The sequence below is a fragment of the Pagrus pagrus genome (assembly GCF_965226575.1).
Source record: "Pagrus pagrus genome assembly, chromosome: 18".
NCBI classification, from domain to species: Eukaryota; Metazoa; Chordata; class Actinopteri; order Spariformes; family Sparidae; genus Pagrus; species Pagrus pagrus.
Window position 1 is genome coordinate 25,230,462 of NC_140202.1, and position 16,940 is coordinate 25,247,401.

General features: G+C 43.1%; 1 protein-coding gene across 3 annotated transcripts in view; it reads left to right on the forward strand.

Moving 5' to 3' along the window:
- The window catches only part of gfra4a (GDNF family receptor alpha 4a), a 143,456-nt gene that overhangs the window by 30,530 nt on the left and 95,986 nt on the right, over positions 1-16,940 (forward strand). The window contains exon 1 of one of the 3 annotated variants that reach the window (XM_084382189.1): positions 7,440-7,513. The exons of the other annotated variants lie outside the window; for them this stretch is intronic. Coding sequence (XP_084238315.1) covers positions 7,468-7,513 — 46 coding nt within the window. The 5' untranslated portion in view covers positions 7,440-7,467. Of the gene's footprint in view, positions 1-7,439; positions 7,514-16,940 lie in introns of those variants that run through there. 3 annotated transcript variants of the gene reach the window in all.

Below are 16,940 nucleotides of genomic sequence, written 5' to 3' on the forward strand. Positions count from 1 at the left end.
GTTGTTAAAGAAATCACAAAAGGCCAGAAATTAAATGCACAATAATAAATTCAAATGCTGGAAGAAATGAAGCGATGCCCTCTGAAACTTATATTTTCTCATCACCTGTAACTTTTTCGCCCTCCTGCCCTCTCCATCTCATGACCCCTCCATCCAACTATTTTTATTTCACCCCGTCTCTCCCTCCGTCCCCTCACAATGAGGATATTATTTACAGTAGTTTGAGTCCATATCTTTGACCCTCCTCGCGGTGATAAGGTTATGGACTTTTCTGTGCAGCTGGTGGCTGCTTGCCCACCCGTCCTAAAACCACACACACACCGTCACACACTCACACACACACACACGACTGCTTGTCCATTGGCTGTGAATCATGGTCTGACCTGGAGAACAGGGGACAGACCTGTAATTAAGCCTTGGCGCTATCATTCCTCTTCTCACCTTTACTCTCCTCCACCTTATACTTCATTGTGCCGCTCTCTCGCTTTCTCACTTTCACGACCTTCCTCTCCATTTGCCCTCCATCCTGTGTTTTTGTCTATCAAATCACCTTTTCTCTCCTCTTTCCTGTCTCCTAAATCTTCTCCTAGATTTATATTTACGCACAAATTCTAGATTTGTAGGGGACTAAATCACAGACGGGATGCCTGTTTTGGCCGTTCGCTCGGATGAAATTGAAGCGTTGGTCACAGTCAGAAGACTCTTTTAATGTATTCATATCCTGACCAGCCAATTTAATATTGATTCACACCTCTAAGCAGTCTTTACATTTTTGCATTAACAGGGAAATGCTTCTAATTTCTTCTTGTGATGCAATCAACAAATGACAAGACAACATGTGACGAATCACGCTCGGACAAATCAGATAAAAACAAAATCGAGCTTTCATAAAAGCAGGGATTATAGATTAAGAGAGGAAAAGGCTTTTGAAGAACAACAACAGATAAATCCTGACAAAAACATTGTGCTACTTCCATTAAAAGGGTCACACTGCGAGGCATCCCAGCGAGCACCAGCAGGGATTTTAACTTTGACTTCAAGTTGAAAACTGGACATCTAAAACCTCTTTTCACCCTCTTTTCAATCAGCTGAAATGCGACGCGACATGTCAGAAAACACAAATTTTTTTGTGCTCATTTTGATGATTTGTTCAGTTGTGACTTCTCTGTGCGAGTCTCGCTTCGTCTCAGGTGGGTAGTTCAGGTCTTTGTTGTATATTTTGTTGAGCTGTGTACTCACATTATCCCAAATGTTTCCAAAAATGTTCAAACCCAGAGAAATTCGTAAGATAACGGTGCATTTCCATTGGTCACCTGACTTCAGAGAGAGAGTGAGGAGGGAAGCTGGCGAGCGATGTCACAACATGACATGCATCAAACCATAAAAGCATTACCTGAGAACATTCGTCCCTGAGTCACATCAGATAGATTTTCATCGGCGGTGGCTGTTGTTTAGCCATGATGACAACAGCTCCCATCATCCCACGCTTACTTATGTCTTTAGTTTTGTTTTGATTGGACGACCTCTTGCGGCTGAAATTACATGGTGTGTGTTTATAATGAAACAACCTTCAGTATTGAAAAAGCGTTTTCAGCTGCGCTTCACTCGAGTGTCCTTCAGTAGAAGTCTCTGAGAGCGATTTTCTGTCCAGCCTAAGGATTCGAGCCAGTAAATCTCCTACAGTGTCTCTGAGAGCCCCGAAAGCCTGTTCCCTTAGCTTCTTATGCTAATCGAGGAGCTTTCAACCACCTGTTACAATCTTCAACATGTCACGTGTGACTGAAAAGCTTCCGGATAACAAATTAGGTGAGTTTTTTAGCTTGATTCAACCACACAGTCCTGATAAAGCAGATTTTTATTTCTATGTTTAAGTGCTAAAACTCTGGACTACATCCCTCTGTCTTTTTATCCCTTAAACTTCTATCATCTCCCTCGCTCCATCTCAGTGGTCAGTATCATCACAGGACAACGGCAGCGTCCCTCTGACCTCACCTTGCTGCCTGCGAGCTTTACAACCTTCAATCAATACTCGCACACTGCCCGCACCGTTTGTCACAATTTGTGTTCGTGTTGAGATCAGCTGTGAGTTTTACACACCGTGTCTGTGTGTGCTCAGGCATCAGCGGGGTGTTGTCTGGTAACAAGGCTGACTGCAGCGGCAGCTGTAGCATGAAAAGCTTTTCGAAGTAATAAAAAAAGTCAGAATGCCTTTCGACTAGAATAAACTCGACAAGGAAACTTTTAAATGGTTATGAAACCGTCTCAATTAAATTTCGATGACCTACATGAGCAAATGAGATGATCAGCGAGAGTTATGAACTCAGTTATTATAGTTATTCCCTAATGCCTGTCACTGGGATGGATTATGACTTCTGGAGGTCGGATAAGTCATAAAATGGCGCGGGAGGATGCTGAGGATTAGTTGAGGAGCCTGAAAAAGGAGACTGCTCAGTAGCCTGGTGGTACGGCTGTGTTTAAAGCTGCAATATGTAGGAATTTTAACTTAAAACATTCAAAAATGAACTAAAATTATCAACAGAATGTAAAGAAATAAAGGTTTATGACTGTATTGTGTTGAATGGATATCTACTGAAGTTAGCATGCTAAACAGCTCGCCCCAGGCCTGAAAACATCTTATTCCCAGTGGTCCAAAGCTCCTGTGCTAGCCGTGTAAACACCAACAACCCCCCTGGTAGTCCAGCTAGCTCCTCGGCTAACTGAGCTAACAAGCTAACAATAGCTACAGCTATGGGTGTATTAACAGAATACAGTTAGCAGCAGTTAGCAGTTACTCTGGTGATATGTTGCCCCTGTTTGTCGGGACTATGAATGCAAGATGGCCAATTCTTACAAATTGCTAATTTAAAGGTGCAATATGTAACAATTTTGGTTGAAATAATAAAAAATGTCACTAACATTATCAACAAATGTATGTAAAGCTGATGTATGTATGATGTATTATGATTTACACATTATCTTGCAAAGCATGTTTGGCATGCTAACCAGCTAGCCAGCCGGCCCCGTCTAAAGCTCTTGTGCTAGCAAGCTAGTAAATACTGACACTTCCGCCGTGCTCTGAGCTCCCTGTCCGGACCGCTAGCTGCACGGCTAACTGAGTTAAATAGTTAATAGTAGTTACAGTTGGCAGCAGTTAGCGGTTGATAAGTTGAGAAAAATTCAACAGGTGGCCTATTCTTACATATTGCATTTTTAAAGTAGAAAGTCTTCTTTCACTCGCTTCTGAGTTGGTGCTCTACCGCTTTTGTCCACAGGGGGCGCCAGCATCAACAAGAAAGAAAGTCCTTTTAGCTGCTTTAAGTTCATGTGAGGAGCAGATTAAAATGGAGAATTGGATGAAGTGAAATGGCTCTGGCTCATTTGTCTTTTAAAGAGACTTTAATGGCAAAATGCAATAAAACCAATAATGAGTTTGTAATACATTTCTGGAGTTAGCATTTCCTCTTTGCACAGCTCTCGTGAAGCTCCATCTACAAGCAGTGGTGTAATCTCCACTCTTCATTATTAAAAAAAAAAAAAGTGGCACCATTTACATATCAGAATGTCAACGGCGTATTTGCATATTTTTCATGAGAGCTGCACAATTAATGACTTCGCTGCGAGGCTGTAATAGGAAAGACCCCCTGCTTAATATTGATAAGTATTAGGCCATTATTCTGCCGAGAAATCCAGTCGGCCATGCTTAATCATCAAGTCAATTCAAATGTTTACGTTTCCAGCGTGATGATAGAGCACGAGTGCACCCTAATGCTTTTTCAATATGGTTCAGTGTGACTGATAGGGCTCTGGATTGGATGATGACTGTGTGCTGATGGAAATTATTCAACATGTATCAAAGTTGGCAGAGATCAACAGGAGAGGTTTGCATAAATAAGCCGTTCCCCGAGGCCCCCGAGGGGTGCCGAGTGTGTTTGTAGGTGGACGGCTTGTGAGGGAGATGGTTGTGCGTTTTGCGTGGGCGCGCAGGCCGCTCATTAGCATATTCACTTCACAAATTTAGAACGAGAGATGGCACCCGTGAACCTGCCTGCGGTCGTAAGCGCACCTAGAAAGCGCATTCACGGGGCGTGTGTTGCCGGCACAAAGAAGCACAGATGCCTGTCAACAGCAACGCACACTGCTGCTGCTGCTGCGTGCACAACGACACACATCTCCGCCACACTCAAACTCTCTCTCGCCTGCATTCATATTAGAGTCCTCAAGTGTGCTGTTTGATAAATCTTCCCCTTAAGTCTATTATCCATGGAATACTCTGGTGGCACGAAAAAAGCCGCTTTGAAGTCTTCCACCCTCTTCCTGCTTATTCTTCAGTATGAAAACACAGACGCAACTCAGCTGCCTACTCGCCTCCGATGCACAATATTCTGCTTGAAGAGTTCATTTTCAAAGTGCCAGATATGCATTTTGAAAATCGTTCCAGAGCATGTTATCTGCTGGTGAGAGCGGGGGGAAAAAAGATAATTTGTTGTAGTTGTTCACGAGCAGTCGTTTCTGCAGGAGTGGGTGTTATTTTTCTTTCATTATTATATTGAGAGTCTCACTGAGGAAGGCCATCTGATTCACTGCAGGGGCGCACAGGGCTGCAGATAAAAGTTTAATCATTATGGCCAATGTCAATACTATTATCTGCTAAACTAAAGTTGACTATAAGTAGTGCTGTGTAATAAAACATGAACTTTTTATCGCAGACTAACAGTGTCTGCAGCAGTGAGGGACGACATTGAATGCTGTTTGGTTCTTAGTCTTGCATTTATCAGATAAATCCTCATCTGAACCATGAAAAAATTATAAAAATGATTTCATGTGGGTGATGTTCTCGTCTGGCTTCTTGTTCAGTTGACATTGAACCCAGACATATTGAGATGTTTGGCACATTTTGTTAAAGGACAGGCCATTTTCCATCTCTCACTCCCTGAATCACTACTGTGGAATAATAAAAATGCACCAAAAATCCTTCAAAATACTATATTTTTTCATTACTTTGTATTTCCTCGGCTCTGTGCATCACTCCAGTCACTTCTAAACATTTTACACGCTAACAACAGCTGTTGAAATGGGAGACAGTAACTTCATAGTAAACACACCTGCAGGGTTGACTTATTTGGAGAGAAAACTAAACTTTACCCCGACTGTCTTTCTGTCTGTTGTAAACATCCATCACCTCTTTTAGAGCAGAGAGTTTCAAACTGTGAGGCGTGTCCCTCCGGGGGAGGAGATGGTTGTGGGGGCTCGAGAACGTTGTTTGAGGTAAAAGAAGAAGAAGTGCATGAAGGTTTAGTGAAAAATAAAGAAAGTCAGTTGTAGTTTTACCTGCTTGACATTGTGATTCACAGCTTATGAAGGCAATGAATGTGCATAAAGTGGCAAAATAAAGGGAGGCTTTTAATATCAAGAGCATCGCAGCATGAAACTGAAGGAGCTAAACCAAAATGTTGGAAATATGACGAACAGTACCTCTCTCACTGTTGATTAAACTGGTGATTATTTCCTTTATTCATTATTTAGTTGTTTGGTCTCTAAAATGTTGATCTGAGCCCAAGATGACATCCTTGAATGTCTTATCTTGTCCACAACCCAAAGATTTTGAGTTCACTGTCAAAGAGGAGTAAAGAAACCAGAAAATATCTCATTAAAGAAACTGAAATCACAGTATTTTGGTTTTTGAGTTGGAGATTAATTTAATGGTCGACGACTATTATTCATTAAAACATCACGGTTTCATGCTGGCAGCTTCCAGTGTTGTACTGTCAAACCTATATTCTGTACAGCACAGTACTGTAATATATTCTACAATAATAAACTGTTGTTGTAGATTACAGTAGGTAAACTGCAGAATAACAGTGCCATGCTGGTAACTGGGAAATAAGTCACAGTGTAGACTTTGAGAGCCCCTGTGTAACATCCTTACCATAATCATGTTTTACTGTCTAATGGATTGAATCTAAGGATTGTAATATCAAATTGCTGCCACTTTCATTTCCGAAGGTGTTTGCACATAACAAACAGGGACTGTGGGTTTGTATTTCACCCGGTGTCACCGTCTGACAGCTTGTGGTCTTTACCCCTGTCGGATTCCAGCGATGTCACAGATCACAGCAATTAGCCGTGTGAGCAAACTGATATCACAAACTGAAAGTCAGAACTATACAGAGTAATGCCAACAGCATATGGTGAGCGAAAACAGGTCCCTCTCACCGGATTGTTTGACCAGTCTGGGGATTTAAACACACGACCTCTCAGATAAAACTTTCAACAGCTTTTTCTTCCCACAGAAAAACAACGCAGCGACGCTTTCCTTTAAAACGAGACGACTAATAGGAGTAAAATATGGCTGTGTCTTTGAATTATGTGCTCACTGATATAGAAATAAAGCACATTATGGATGACAAAACGTTGGGTGGTAAAGCTTCTTGTTTCAAAGCCAAGTGTCCAACATTCTTGGATATTACTCCAAATACGATAATCTCAAGAGGGACCTCTCTGTTGCTCGGCCATGAAAGGACTTTGTCGAGTTAAAACACGAAGTTAAAAGCGTCGCTTTACTCTCGTGCAGCCGACAACACAGAAAGAAGAAAGCAACACACAGACAGAAGCCCGTTTCCCTCTCCTCTTTCGCTAGCAGCCAGCAGGATCCCTGGTTTCTCTGTTTAATGAAGGCTAACAGACACTTGGATAGACACAGAGACACTGATATGATGAAAGGTTTTTCCACCACCCGGCGCAGCGCGAGCGAAACGTCACCGTGAATTTAAAGTTTAATGACATCTCCCTGATGTCTTTTGTGGAGGATGCAGGGGATGGTGGGCACCAAAGAGTACTTATTTGTCATTTTTGAATAATTAAAGACACACTCTTGTTAGAAAAACCTTTTGTTGTCTCGTAACTGACTCTGAGGCAATCTAAGCCACCAGACCTCCCAACGGCACCGAGTGCATTAAGCAATCACTCTCCCACCGCTGAAATTGAGTCACTCATGCATGCTGATGTCTTTATGCAGAATAGGATGTGTAGGCTTATGGAGTCAAAGAAAAAACACTTACCTGAAATAAAATTAGCAATTGTTTGGGGAGTATAAGAAGGCACAGATCACGTGAAAGCTTGTTTCTTGTTATTTGTGCCTGAAATGTAGACGATCATGTCTGTGAAGTTATTTCAGTAAGGACGGTATCTGCTGAGTATAGATCAGTATGGTTAGACAATTGATATTTATCTTCTTTAACATTCATACCCAAATTTATAAGACAATACTTATACTTATAAATGATTATTTCTCTTACATTTTGAGCAGAGATGTGTTAAAATGCATGTTAATGAGTGCTAATCCTTTGCCAAGGTACTCCATCCACCTGACAGGTGTGGCATATCAACATGCTGATTAAACAGCATAATTAGTGCACAGGTGTGCTTTGGACTGGTCACAATGACAGGCCACTCTAAAATGTACCTCACATGAGCAATAAACTAACATTCAACCCGAGAAGAGACACCAGCAAAGGTGAGCAATTTCCGATCCAAGTCGGTCACAACAAAATGACAAAATGCAGCCAGGTCAAGACTCTGATGAGCTCCCAGGTGAGCTCTCCTGAGCTGGTTTGGGGCAGTTTGTGCAGAAATGCTTTGGTTGTGCATACCAACTGTTGCATCGTCTGTCTGGGTGGCTGGTCTCAAATGACCAACCGGATGTGGCGGTCCTGCGCTGGTGTGATCTGCGATTGTGAGGCCGGTTGGATGTGCTGCCATAGTCTCAGAAACATTAGAAATCCTGCACTGTTTAATAATTAGCATCTTGATATGCCACACCTGTCAGGTGGATGGATTATCTTTCTCAAGCATGATTTGAAATGCAGGACTTTGACTTGTAACAGTATTTTACACTCAAGTATTGCAACCTTTGCTCAATACAAGATCTGAATTCTTCTTCCACCACTGCACACAGGCCATTTCTCCCCTGCCTGCAAGAGCCAACTGTGCAGTCTTGTGTGAGCTCACTGCTGCTTTTTTTAAACTGGAATCTCATGTGCCATGTTAATTAGCTGTGGCGAGATAGTGTCTATCAACGTGTGGCCTATAGGAAAAACTTCCAGCCGTGGTTTCAAACCTCAGCATTTTACTTCAAGGGGTTAACATTTGCTCTGCTTTTTACAGTTCTGTCGTGATAACTAGAACGGTGATAAAAATCCTCCCACACGTCTTTGAACTGGCACAGCACCCTGCAGCATCACCACCAACCTTATTAACCCCCCGCAGTAACAGTACCACCTATCGCTCCTCTAAAAAAGACTTTGCGTCACATTTTATGAACGTCAGAGATCTCCTTTTGCAATAAAACTGGTCAGGTGAAACTCGGTTAACTCCAGAGATTGTGGAAACACCTAATCTGTTCTGCCTGGGCTACTGGATCAACTTTTGTCACCCCTACAGCTCACTGAGTCAAATCTCTTCCCCCCGCAGTGCCACTTTTTTTGGTACATTTCCTCCTTGAGCTCTGCAGTACATCAAGATCAGGAGTGCGAGGACAGGTGAGGGCCGCGGCTCCATCCGAGGACTTAGCCTGAGCCCGGAAAATCATTAAACTTTGAATAGAAGTCACTATCAAAGCTCGGGCTCTCTGTCACATTGAGATAGTGCACGCAGCAGATGAATGTAAGGATTTACAGTGAGAGCACTGAAGGTCACCCGCCCGGAGGCATCAGCTCGGAGGAGCGCCGTGTCCCTGGACTGCTGCATATCCTGCTTTGTCGTGCCGCTGCTGGACGATAAGATGTGCATGAGGTGCGGCTGATTCTCTGGAGCGAACCTGCTTTGTCTTTCAGGCTGCAGGAAGATTTCACCGCTGGCTTCCTGCCCCTCTTACCAGAGATACACTTTTAGAAATAAAAGTAAAATAAAACTACAACCATATAGGGTTCTTCGGCTTGTCCACATAGCAGAACTCTTTTTGGATCTAACTAGAACTTTTTTATAAAGGTTTCACCTGTAATACCTTTATAGGGTTCTACCTAGAATCCAACAAAAAGGGTTATACCCAGAACCATCAGTGAAGGTTCCACCCATACACCCCCTACAGAGGTTCTACAGACAGCCTTTCAATGGTGTAATGGTTCTACCCAGAACTCTCTCTGGGATTTCTTTCAAGAACCTTTTCACGTTACAAGAACCCCCCTGAAGTGGTTCCACTGAGACCCATTTTATATTCCAAGGGTTTCATCTAGAGCCCATCCAGAGAGTTGTACACAGAACCATTTCATATTTCAAGTGTTTCATCCAGAACCCAGCCAGGGGCTCTATGGAGAACCCTTTTATAGTCCAAGGGTTTCATCTAGAACCCATTCGTGGGGGTTCTATGGAGATCACAGGAAAATGTTCAAGTTTGAGGAACTTTAAATAGGCCTGATAATGCTACCGAAGAACTCTGTAGTCCAAATAGGGTTATTTGGATGGAAATGGTTCTTAATGGAAGCCTCTGTCATACAAAATGGTGGTTCTACCCAGAAATGGTTCTGGTTAGAACCCCAGCTCTTCAGTATGAACCCTTTTGGAACCCTTACCTCTCAGAGTGTACCTGTGGCTGGAGTGGCGTGCAGGCGATTGAGCGAACGAGACGAATGAGAAGCACACTGGAGATGGAGACAGACCAGGCCATGCAAACAGGTCAAGTAGCCGGGAAGTCACACTGAGGTTGTAGCTGATATTTTTTTGTCCACGATGACTTTCAGTGAGCTTCTCTCAGCCGAATATGCTTAAAATCCTCGATCAACAACTTGACAAGCCATCAAAAGTAACGACCTCGGGGGTCAGAGCAACTGTGCGGAGAATAGATAGAATAAACATTCTCGCGTCTCTCAAGATGTGCTGCATAATAAAATGGGAGAAAGGGGTGAAGTCATAAGACGGAGACTTTTTTTCTTCACGCCGCAAAGAAAAGCAGATATTCAGATAAAATATAAGTGATTGCAATTTCCATATCAATAAAGAAGGACAAATATGTAGGATAAATATTCAGGCAGACAGCTCGACAGGCTGATATACCTCGGGACAAGAAATGAAAACAAACAGGTAGGCAGGTTTATAGACAAGCAGACAGACAGGGGAGGAGATAGACACGCAGACAGACAGACAGACAGACAGACAGTGGCCAGAAGAGCAGACGGACGAGATAGATTGACAAACTTAAAGACAGAGTGAGTGACAAAGCTCTGAGGAAAACACACACACACACACACACACACACACACACACACACACACACACACACACACACACACACACACACACACACACACACACACACACACACACACACATAGAGAGACAGACAGCAGACAAGCTGGTCTTTTCATGGCTCATTCTGCAGGGGATCAGGGGAGGGAAACGGCCTCTCAGCAGATGGAATATTTATCACGTCTGGCGCTGCTTTTGCTACCCAGTCACAGCTGAGAAGCAGCGAGACGGCCGGGACAGATCTGGGCTGCACAACACACAGCGAGCGGATTGGGACGCGCCGCAACTTCGGGCTTCCAGTGCCCAGGATGGTGATGAAGGCCTTGTCACCAACCTGTCACTTCGCCCCGGCAAAACGGCCCACTAATGAATACACGACGGTGCTTAGTGGTTTAGTGGCTGCTGGGTACAAGTTCCAGGCATCACGAGAGGAGTTGTTTTTTTTTTTCATTTACGGATACACGCGGCTCATCCAGGAACCTGTGGGCATTGTTACCAAATCTCAGTTGTTGCCTGTCAGCTAAGATTTAAGAATCTTAACTGTGAGGTCTGTTGACAGTCAAGGCAACATTTATAACAACATTTCTGATAGCAACACAACAAAAAAGTACCCATAAAAGTAAACAAACGCAAACAAAACATGCCACAAATGCAATGTCGAGACTGAAGTGTCAAGTTGCTTTACAAGTGGATGCCTTCAGTCCTTGGCTTGTGCACAATGAAAAAAAAAAAACGTCGAAAAACTTCAATCTGCAGGAAGGCAAATTGTTTAGGAAGATACATATAATAGAAAGTTCCCCATTGTGATTTGTTGACACGGTGGCATTGTGGCGCCTGATAAAGATGGAAGTCAGATGGAAGTTTTATAACCTCAAGGCCGACCCACGCTGACATTGTTGTCTGACGCTTTGTTAGTCGTCTGTCTCTTGGAACAGCCACGGCTCGGTTTTAACAGATGTGTCTCTCCACTGTGACACCGAGAGACATTTGTCATGTGCAACCCCCACTCTGTTTGAAAACACTTGAAGTCCTTTTTTTTCTTTTTCTCTCCCTTTTGCACTAAGTTTCAACCCTGTAATCACACAAATCCTCCTTCTTTCTGTACATTCTGAACTCGTGAACTACATCCACAAACATCACTCAAGACCAGCGATTCACCACGAACATATAAAAGCTTTGATGGTGGGATTAAACAAAAGCAGGATTGCTCTCTGGTTTACCCCTGGAAACTGACAGCACGCACCGGCTTTATAGTAGCGTAGAAAAATGAGACAGTTCAGTGAAAACTGGTGTATGAATTCTCAACTTCACATTTGTGTTATTTTGTGAAACGTCTCAACAACTATTGAACGGATGTCCGTGACATTTGGTGCACATATCCATGACACCCAGAGAACGAATCCTAATGACTCTGAGGATCCTCTGACTTGTCATCTAGCACCACCAGCAGGTAAAAACTTTCACATCCTGTAAAATATATCACATGCACACTAATGACTTTAGTGATTCCCTGACCGTGGCCCCCTTTCCCACCAACATGGAACCGGCTCGATACTCATTTGTGCGCCCAAAAATTAGCAGGTTTTCCTTGACCTGAAGTGGGAACTGGAGTACACATTTTTGCAGTGACTCGGCTCTCAATTTTCTCCCGTGGTGTCGCCGGGCACCTTTTGAGTCTCTGCACTGGGCTGCATTGCCAGGTCCCTTTTAAAATGAATAGCAACTTTTGGCTGACCTAGCTTCTAAGTCTGAGGTTTTTTTTTTATCTTAGCACCTGGTGGAGACAGTTTGGCCCACTGCTCTCCTTTCACTGTAATGCTCCTCTTTTGAAAAGGACATTTACAAGCCAGGTCAGCTATTAAACCAACCATACCACCAGATTTACTAATCTGTTTGTCAAGTTAGCATTTGGACACAACTTAATCAGAACTAAGAGGGTAACATTTTTGTATTTTGTCACTGTCACTGTGATCTTAATGCTCTTTAACTTATCAGAAGGCAGATATTTGTAGTTTACTGACAGCCCGGTGTCAGTTTCAGGCTAAAGCACTTGCTGTTTAGACTGCTCATTCAGATACTTGTGGGCCCTCTGCATAACAATCCCACTCGCGTCTGTTGATGCCTGTCAGCTTTACAGTCATTAATTCTTATCATTTTACAGTCTGCTGGCAGCGCAGACACCAAGATACGTGGCTACCATCGCAACTGACTGAAAAAAACATTACAAAATGTGCTTAGACACGAGGAAACTCACTGCTCTTGACTAAATGTAAGGAAAGCACCTGGAAATACTGTTTAGTTCTTGAGAACTGGTTTTGGGTCTTGAGAGAACATCTTTATTCTAGCACTTTATCACCACAATATGATTTTTCACCTTTGCTAAACAGGGAAATTAAATGTTCTGAACGCTGCGCCGCAGACTTAAAAAATCAGATCCTCGTCTCACCGAGCGTCGATGCTTCTCGACAGCTTCTCAAAGCCTGAAAACAGCACTTATAGAGATAAGTTCCATGCCATGTTAGGACTTAAGGATAAAGCAGCGGCACTCTTGAGACACATTTCTCATGTAACGATTTCCTCCTCCAGAATCCGATTTAAACAAAGGAGTTTAGTGATCCATTTCCTGGTGTTAAGATAAGAAGAGCAGTTTAACAGGGTGGCTAACGGCTCTTGTAACTAGAGCTCATCTGCAGCCAGACAGCATCTCCTGCTCCTCCCCTCCCTTCCTGCTCTCCGCCTCCTCCTTCTCTTCCCTTTTCTCCCTTTCTTCTCAGTCCTCCAGGGCTGCAGGCTGGCAGAGGCTGCACTGGTCAGCCAAATCAGTCCAATTAGAAGGGCTCATTTGGGGCTCTTGGAGGGGCTCAGGTGCTCTACTGGGGTGGTAAATCTCTGTTAAACCCAGAGCCCACTGTTCTCTTCACATTTATATCCTCAGTTTCAACAGCCCCCACTGTTATCAAGGTGATCGAATCCAGGGCTTCCCTCTTTGCTTTCTGTTCCCTCTCCTTCCTGCCTATTTCCTGCTGAAATAGGGCATCTCCGTGCCGACAGTCTACCTCTACCCAGAGGCGAGGAGCACTGGTTAGCAGAGGGAGTCCGGGGCCAGCTCGCGTATATGTGGATTATCCATCATCCTGTCAGTGCTTTTAATTCAACGCAGCGCAGACGCCTTTAAGGGGACTTGACCTGAATAAGTTGTTGTTTGTATTTTTGATGTAAAAGGTCAGTCTATTTACTAATGATGCATTGAGGGAGTGTGATTGGTGCTAGCCTCGCTGTCCAGGGGGTTCAGAGGGCAGGTGTGCCCTGGCAGGGCGCCCTGCTCTCAGACTGCTGGGCTCAGCCAAACAGAAGCACAGCAGAGCAGCAACCTGGGTCTCTTAAAACATGTGTATCTTGTTTGGTGCAGAGTAAAGAGAGTGAAGAAACACAAGGACCTGAGAGTGCGACTCCCCACAGTTTTGCAACCCCCCTAAAAATCGATGCTGTAATCGAAACAAAAGAGCATCCAGCATTTGTCCTGAGCACAAGAGGAAAATAATGAGAACAGAATACAATATTTCTGTGTGCATGTGTGCCGGTTTGTCTATAGGCTGTGCTGAATGCATGCTCCGGTGCATATGCAGGCATATAAATCAGCAGCATATGAGATGCTCTGTATGCTGCGCACATCAGCATATGAACACATGAAGAAAATATTCATGTGTGTCCTCCTCATGAATATTTTATTCGCGTTTATGATCATGTGTGTGCACGTAAAGAGCCAAGGATTCCCATTTGCCCGCCATGTAATCACAGCAGAGCTGAGCTGATCTGAAGGGAGAGGGACTACAATAGAGGAGCTGAGGCATCAGGTACAGCTAACAAGGCCAGTGCAGCATCACGTATCCTCCGCAGGGGAAACCGCCCCATCACAAGACAACAAAGGCAGAATGTTTAAGGCCAACTGACAGTCCATATATATCAGCATATCAATGACAGACAGCTACCTCCCAGACCTGTGTTCCCTCTGCCACTCATGTAGTTCTGGATTCAGTGTAATGCACCACAACAGGGATTTTTCAAGTACACAGTTGAGTCACGACTGGATTTTTGTATAAACAAGTCTCTTTATAGGTTGTTTTTAACTTTTTTTAATGAGCAGTTTAAATGCACAAACTGAGATCTAACTGTAAAACTGAAGAATGTTTGAGCAGCAAATTATCATTTTATCAGATAATTTGCATCTGGTTCTTTCTTTTTTCTTCGTCTGATTCTTATATTCAAATGATTTAAGGATTTTAACCGATGGAGGAATGTTAATGTCGGCCAATCAGTCCACCACTTTGTTTCAGACTATTATGTCTCAACAACTTACTTCCATCAATTTGTTTCCATGAAATTCTGTACAGCAATTAAATTAGTCAATCGGACTTTATTCACTGAGGGATGATCCTCATTTACAATGACATCGAGTGAAAAAAAACAAAGAAAGGGAAAAAAGAAAAAACAATAAGGTGAAATACTGACAAAGAAAGGCAATGCTACAGTAACAAAAACCCATTAAAAACTATTGTTTTGTTTTGGATACTCAACTTAAAATTTAAATAATTAACATGTAAAATAACATTCAGTTATATAAAAGCCCTAAAACTTTGCAATTATGGCATTTAATTTAATGACTGAGAGCGGCGCTGAACTACACACACACAGGCAGAGCAGACAGGATAAAACGATGTGCGGAGGTAGTGGCTTGTTTGTTTGTGTTGTGTGACATTTCCTCGAGTGCCACCATGAGGTTTACATTTGTGGTTTTGAGTTGTAATTTGACGGCTGTTGCCATGACACTTTGTACAGTCATTAATGTCCCCCTGAGGATGCATTTTAATAATTTTGGTGTAAGCCTGTGTCTCATTATATATTGACATATTACATATCTCATATATTCATGAGAACTTTGAGTTGCACAGTAAAATGTGGCTGTGACTAATCTGGCCAGAGGCTGAAGTCTCCTCACTCTTATCCCACTGTACAGACAGTGTACTGTAAATATGAGATAATCACCCCTCGGAGAAATCTTTTATCAAATGGGAATCTTAATGAATTCTTTTTCCGACATATTTTGGGAAGCATTGCCCTCCTTTACCGTGCAGATAGTATGAGGAATTCAGCAGAGCAAACAGTGTTGTATCATGTAGAAAACTACCGAATGTCTATTTTTCTTTACTTTCTTCTTAACTTTCAATACTATAGATAGCGAGGCATAATCAGGGAGTTTTTGCTCTTGATCTTTACTGTTGTGACAACTTTCTCTCCTCTCTGATAGCCCTGGGTTTACAAGTTGTGTGAAGTAAACCCTTTTCTTATTTGTTAGCATAATGTTGAAGAGCTCTGTCTGCTAAGGCAAACACAACACATGCTGAAGCTCACACACTGGGGATTGTTTTCTAATTTTCTGCTCATCCTTGTGCGACATGGAATAAAGGAAGGTGGAGGAAGTCGGCTTCGCTGTACTTTTAAGGCATTGCTTCTAACAGGCACCTGCAAATGCATTTCAGACGGCATTTCAGACACATTATAGCAGAGTAGGAGGCTTTGATTGACATGGTAGGAGAAAAACAAAAGTTACACTTAATTTCCCAGGCCAAAAATAGACACACAACTTTCTTCAAGAGAAAATATACAGTATGCTTGTCGATCAGAGCTGACGGCCCTGCAAGCATGCAGGTAACAATATACAGCATTCTGACAAACATATGGTAATGTGTAGTACATGGAGCAGTGAATCGCTTCTCTCGTGTTGTCAGATAGCCACAGTTTGAGGTAATGATTGTTACTATAGCACTATCGGCAAGAGCCGACCAGCTGTTCTGGTGACTATTTTAATTTACGTATGTCGGGAAGCTGAAGTAGTTGAGACCATTTTTGTAATTTGCAGTTCAAGCCTTGGCAGCTTAACAGCTCTCAGTGTGGCAATGATGATTTGACGGTCTGTTGGTCGGCACACTACTTTGGTCCAGACAGACGTATATCATAAAAATGGTTGTAATGTCCATGAATTACTTTTGGGGCTAAATGAGAGGTTGCAACTTTTTGCTGCAGACACATTCTGCACACTACATTCACACTGGAAAACTGACAAATAGATGTTCAGATCTATCAAAAAGTTTCTGAGCGTCGTGCTGTAGGCAGTGGTGTGTAGACCCCACCCAACAGCACAAGGTCAGCAACCAGGTTACAATACTGTCTCGGTCTTTCTCTTTTGCTCACGGTCTGTTATGGATGTATAAGGAGCTGCAGGTCTGTGTGTTTGACTGAGGGAGGGGCAGAGCTACACACACAGGCAAAGAGCTGAGAATATGAAGCGTGCAAAGGTAGTGGCATGTTTGTTTGCAACTCCTGTCGTCACTGAGGTTATGGGTCCAAGAGGCTTTTTTGTGCGTTTGGTCACAATACTTATGCGTGCCGAAATTCGTTAGTGTATGTGCATGTAGGAGGCGGGGCTTCAAGTTTGACAAAATGGCCGCTGTGAACCAAAGTGGCCGAATTCCTGTTGGACTGAGGGTTTCGGTGCCGAGGGGTATTTTGTGCGTCTGGTCATGATAAATATGTATTTCCGAGGCAAAAGCTTTAGACAAGGTGTCATCATCAAGGTCTGAAGATGATATTTAGTGAGTGTGAAGTCTGTGGCGTTAAATCTGTAGGACAAGTGAAATGAAGTA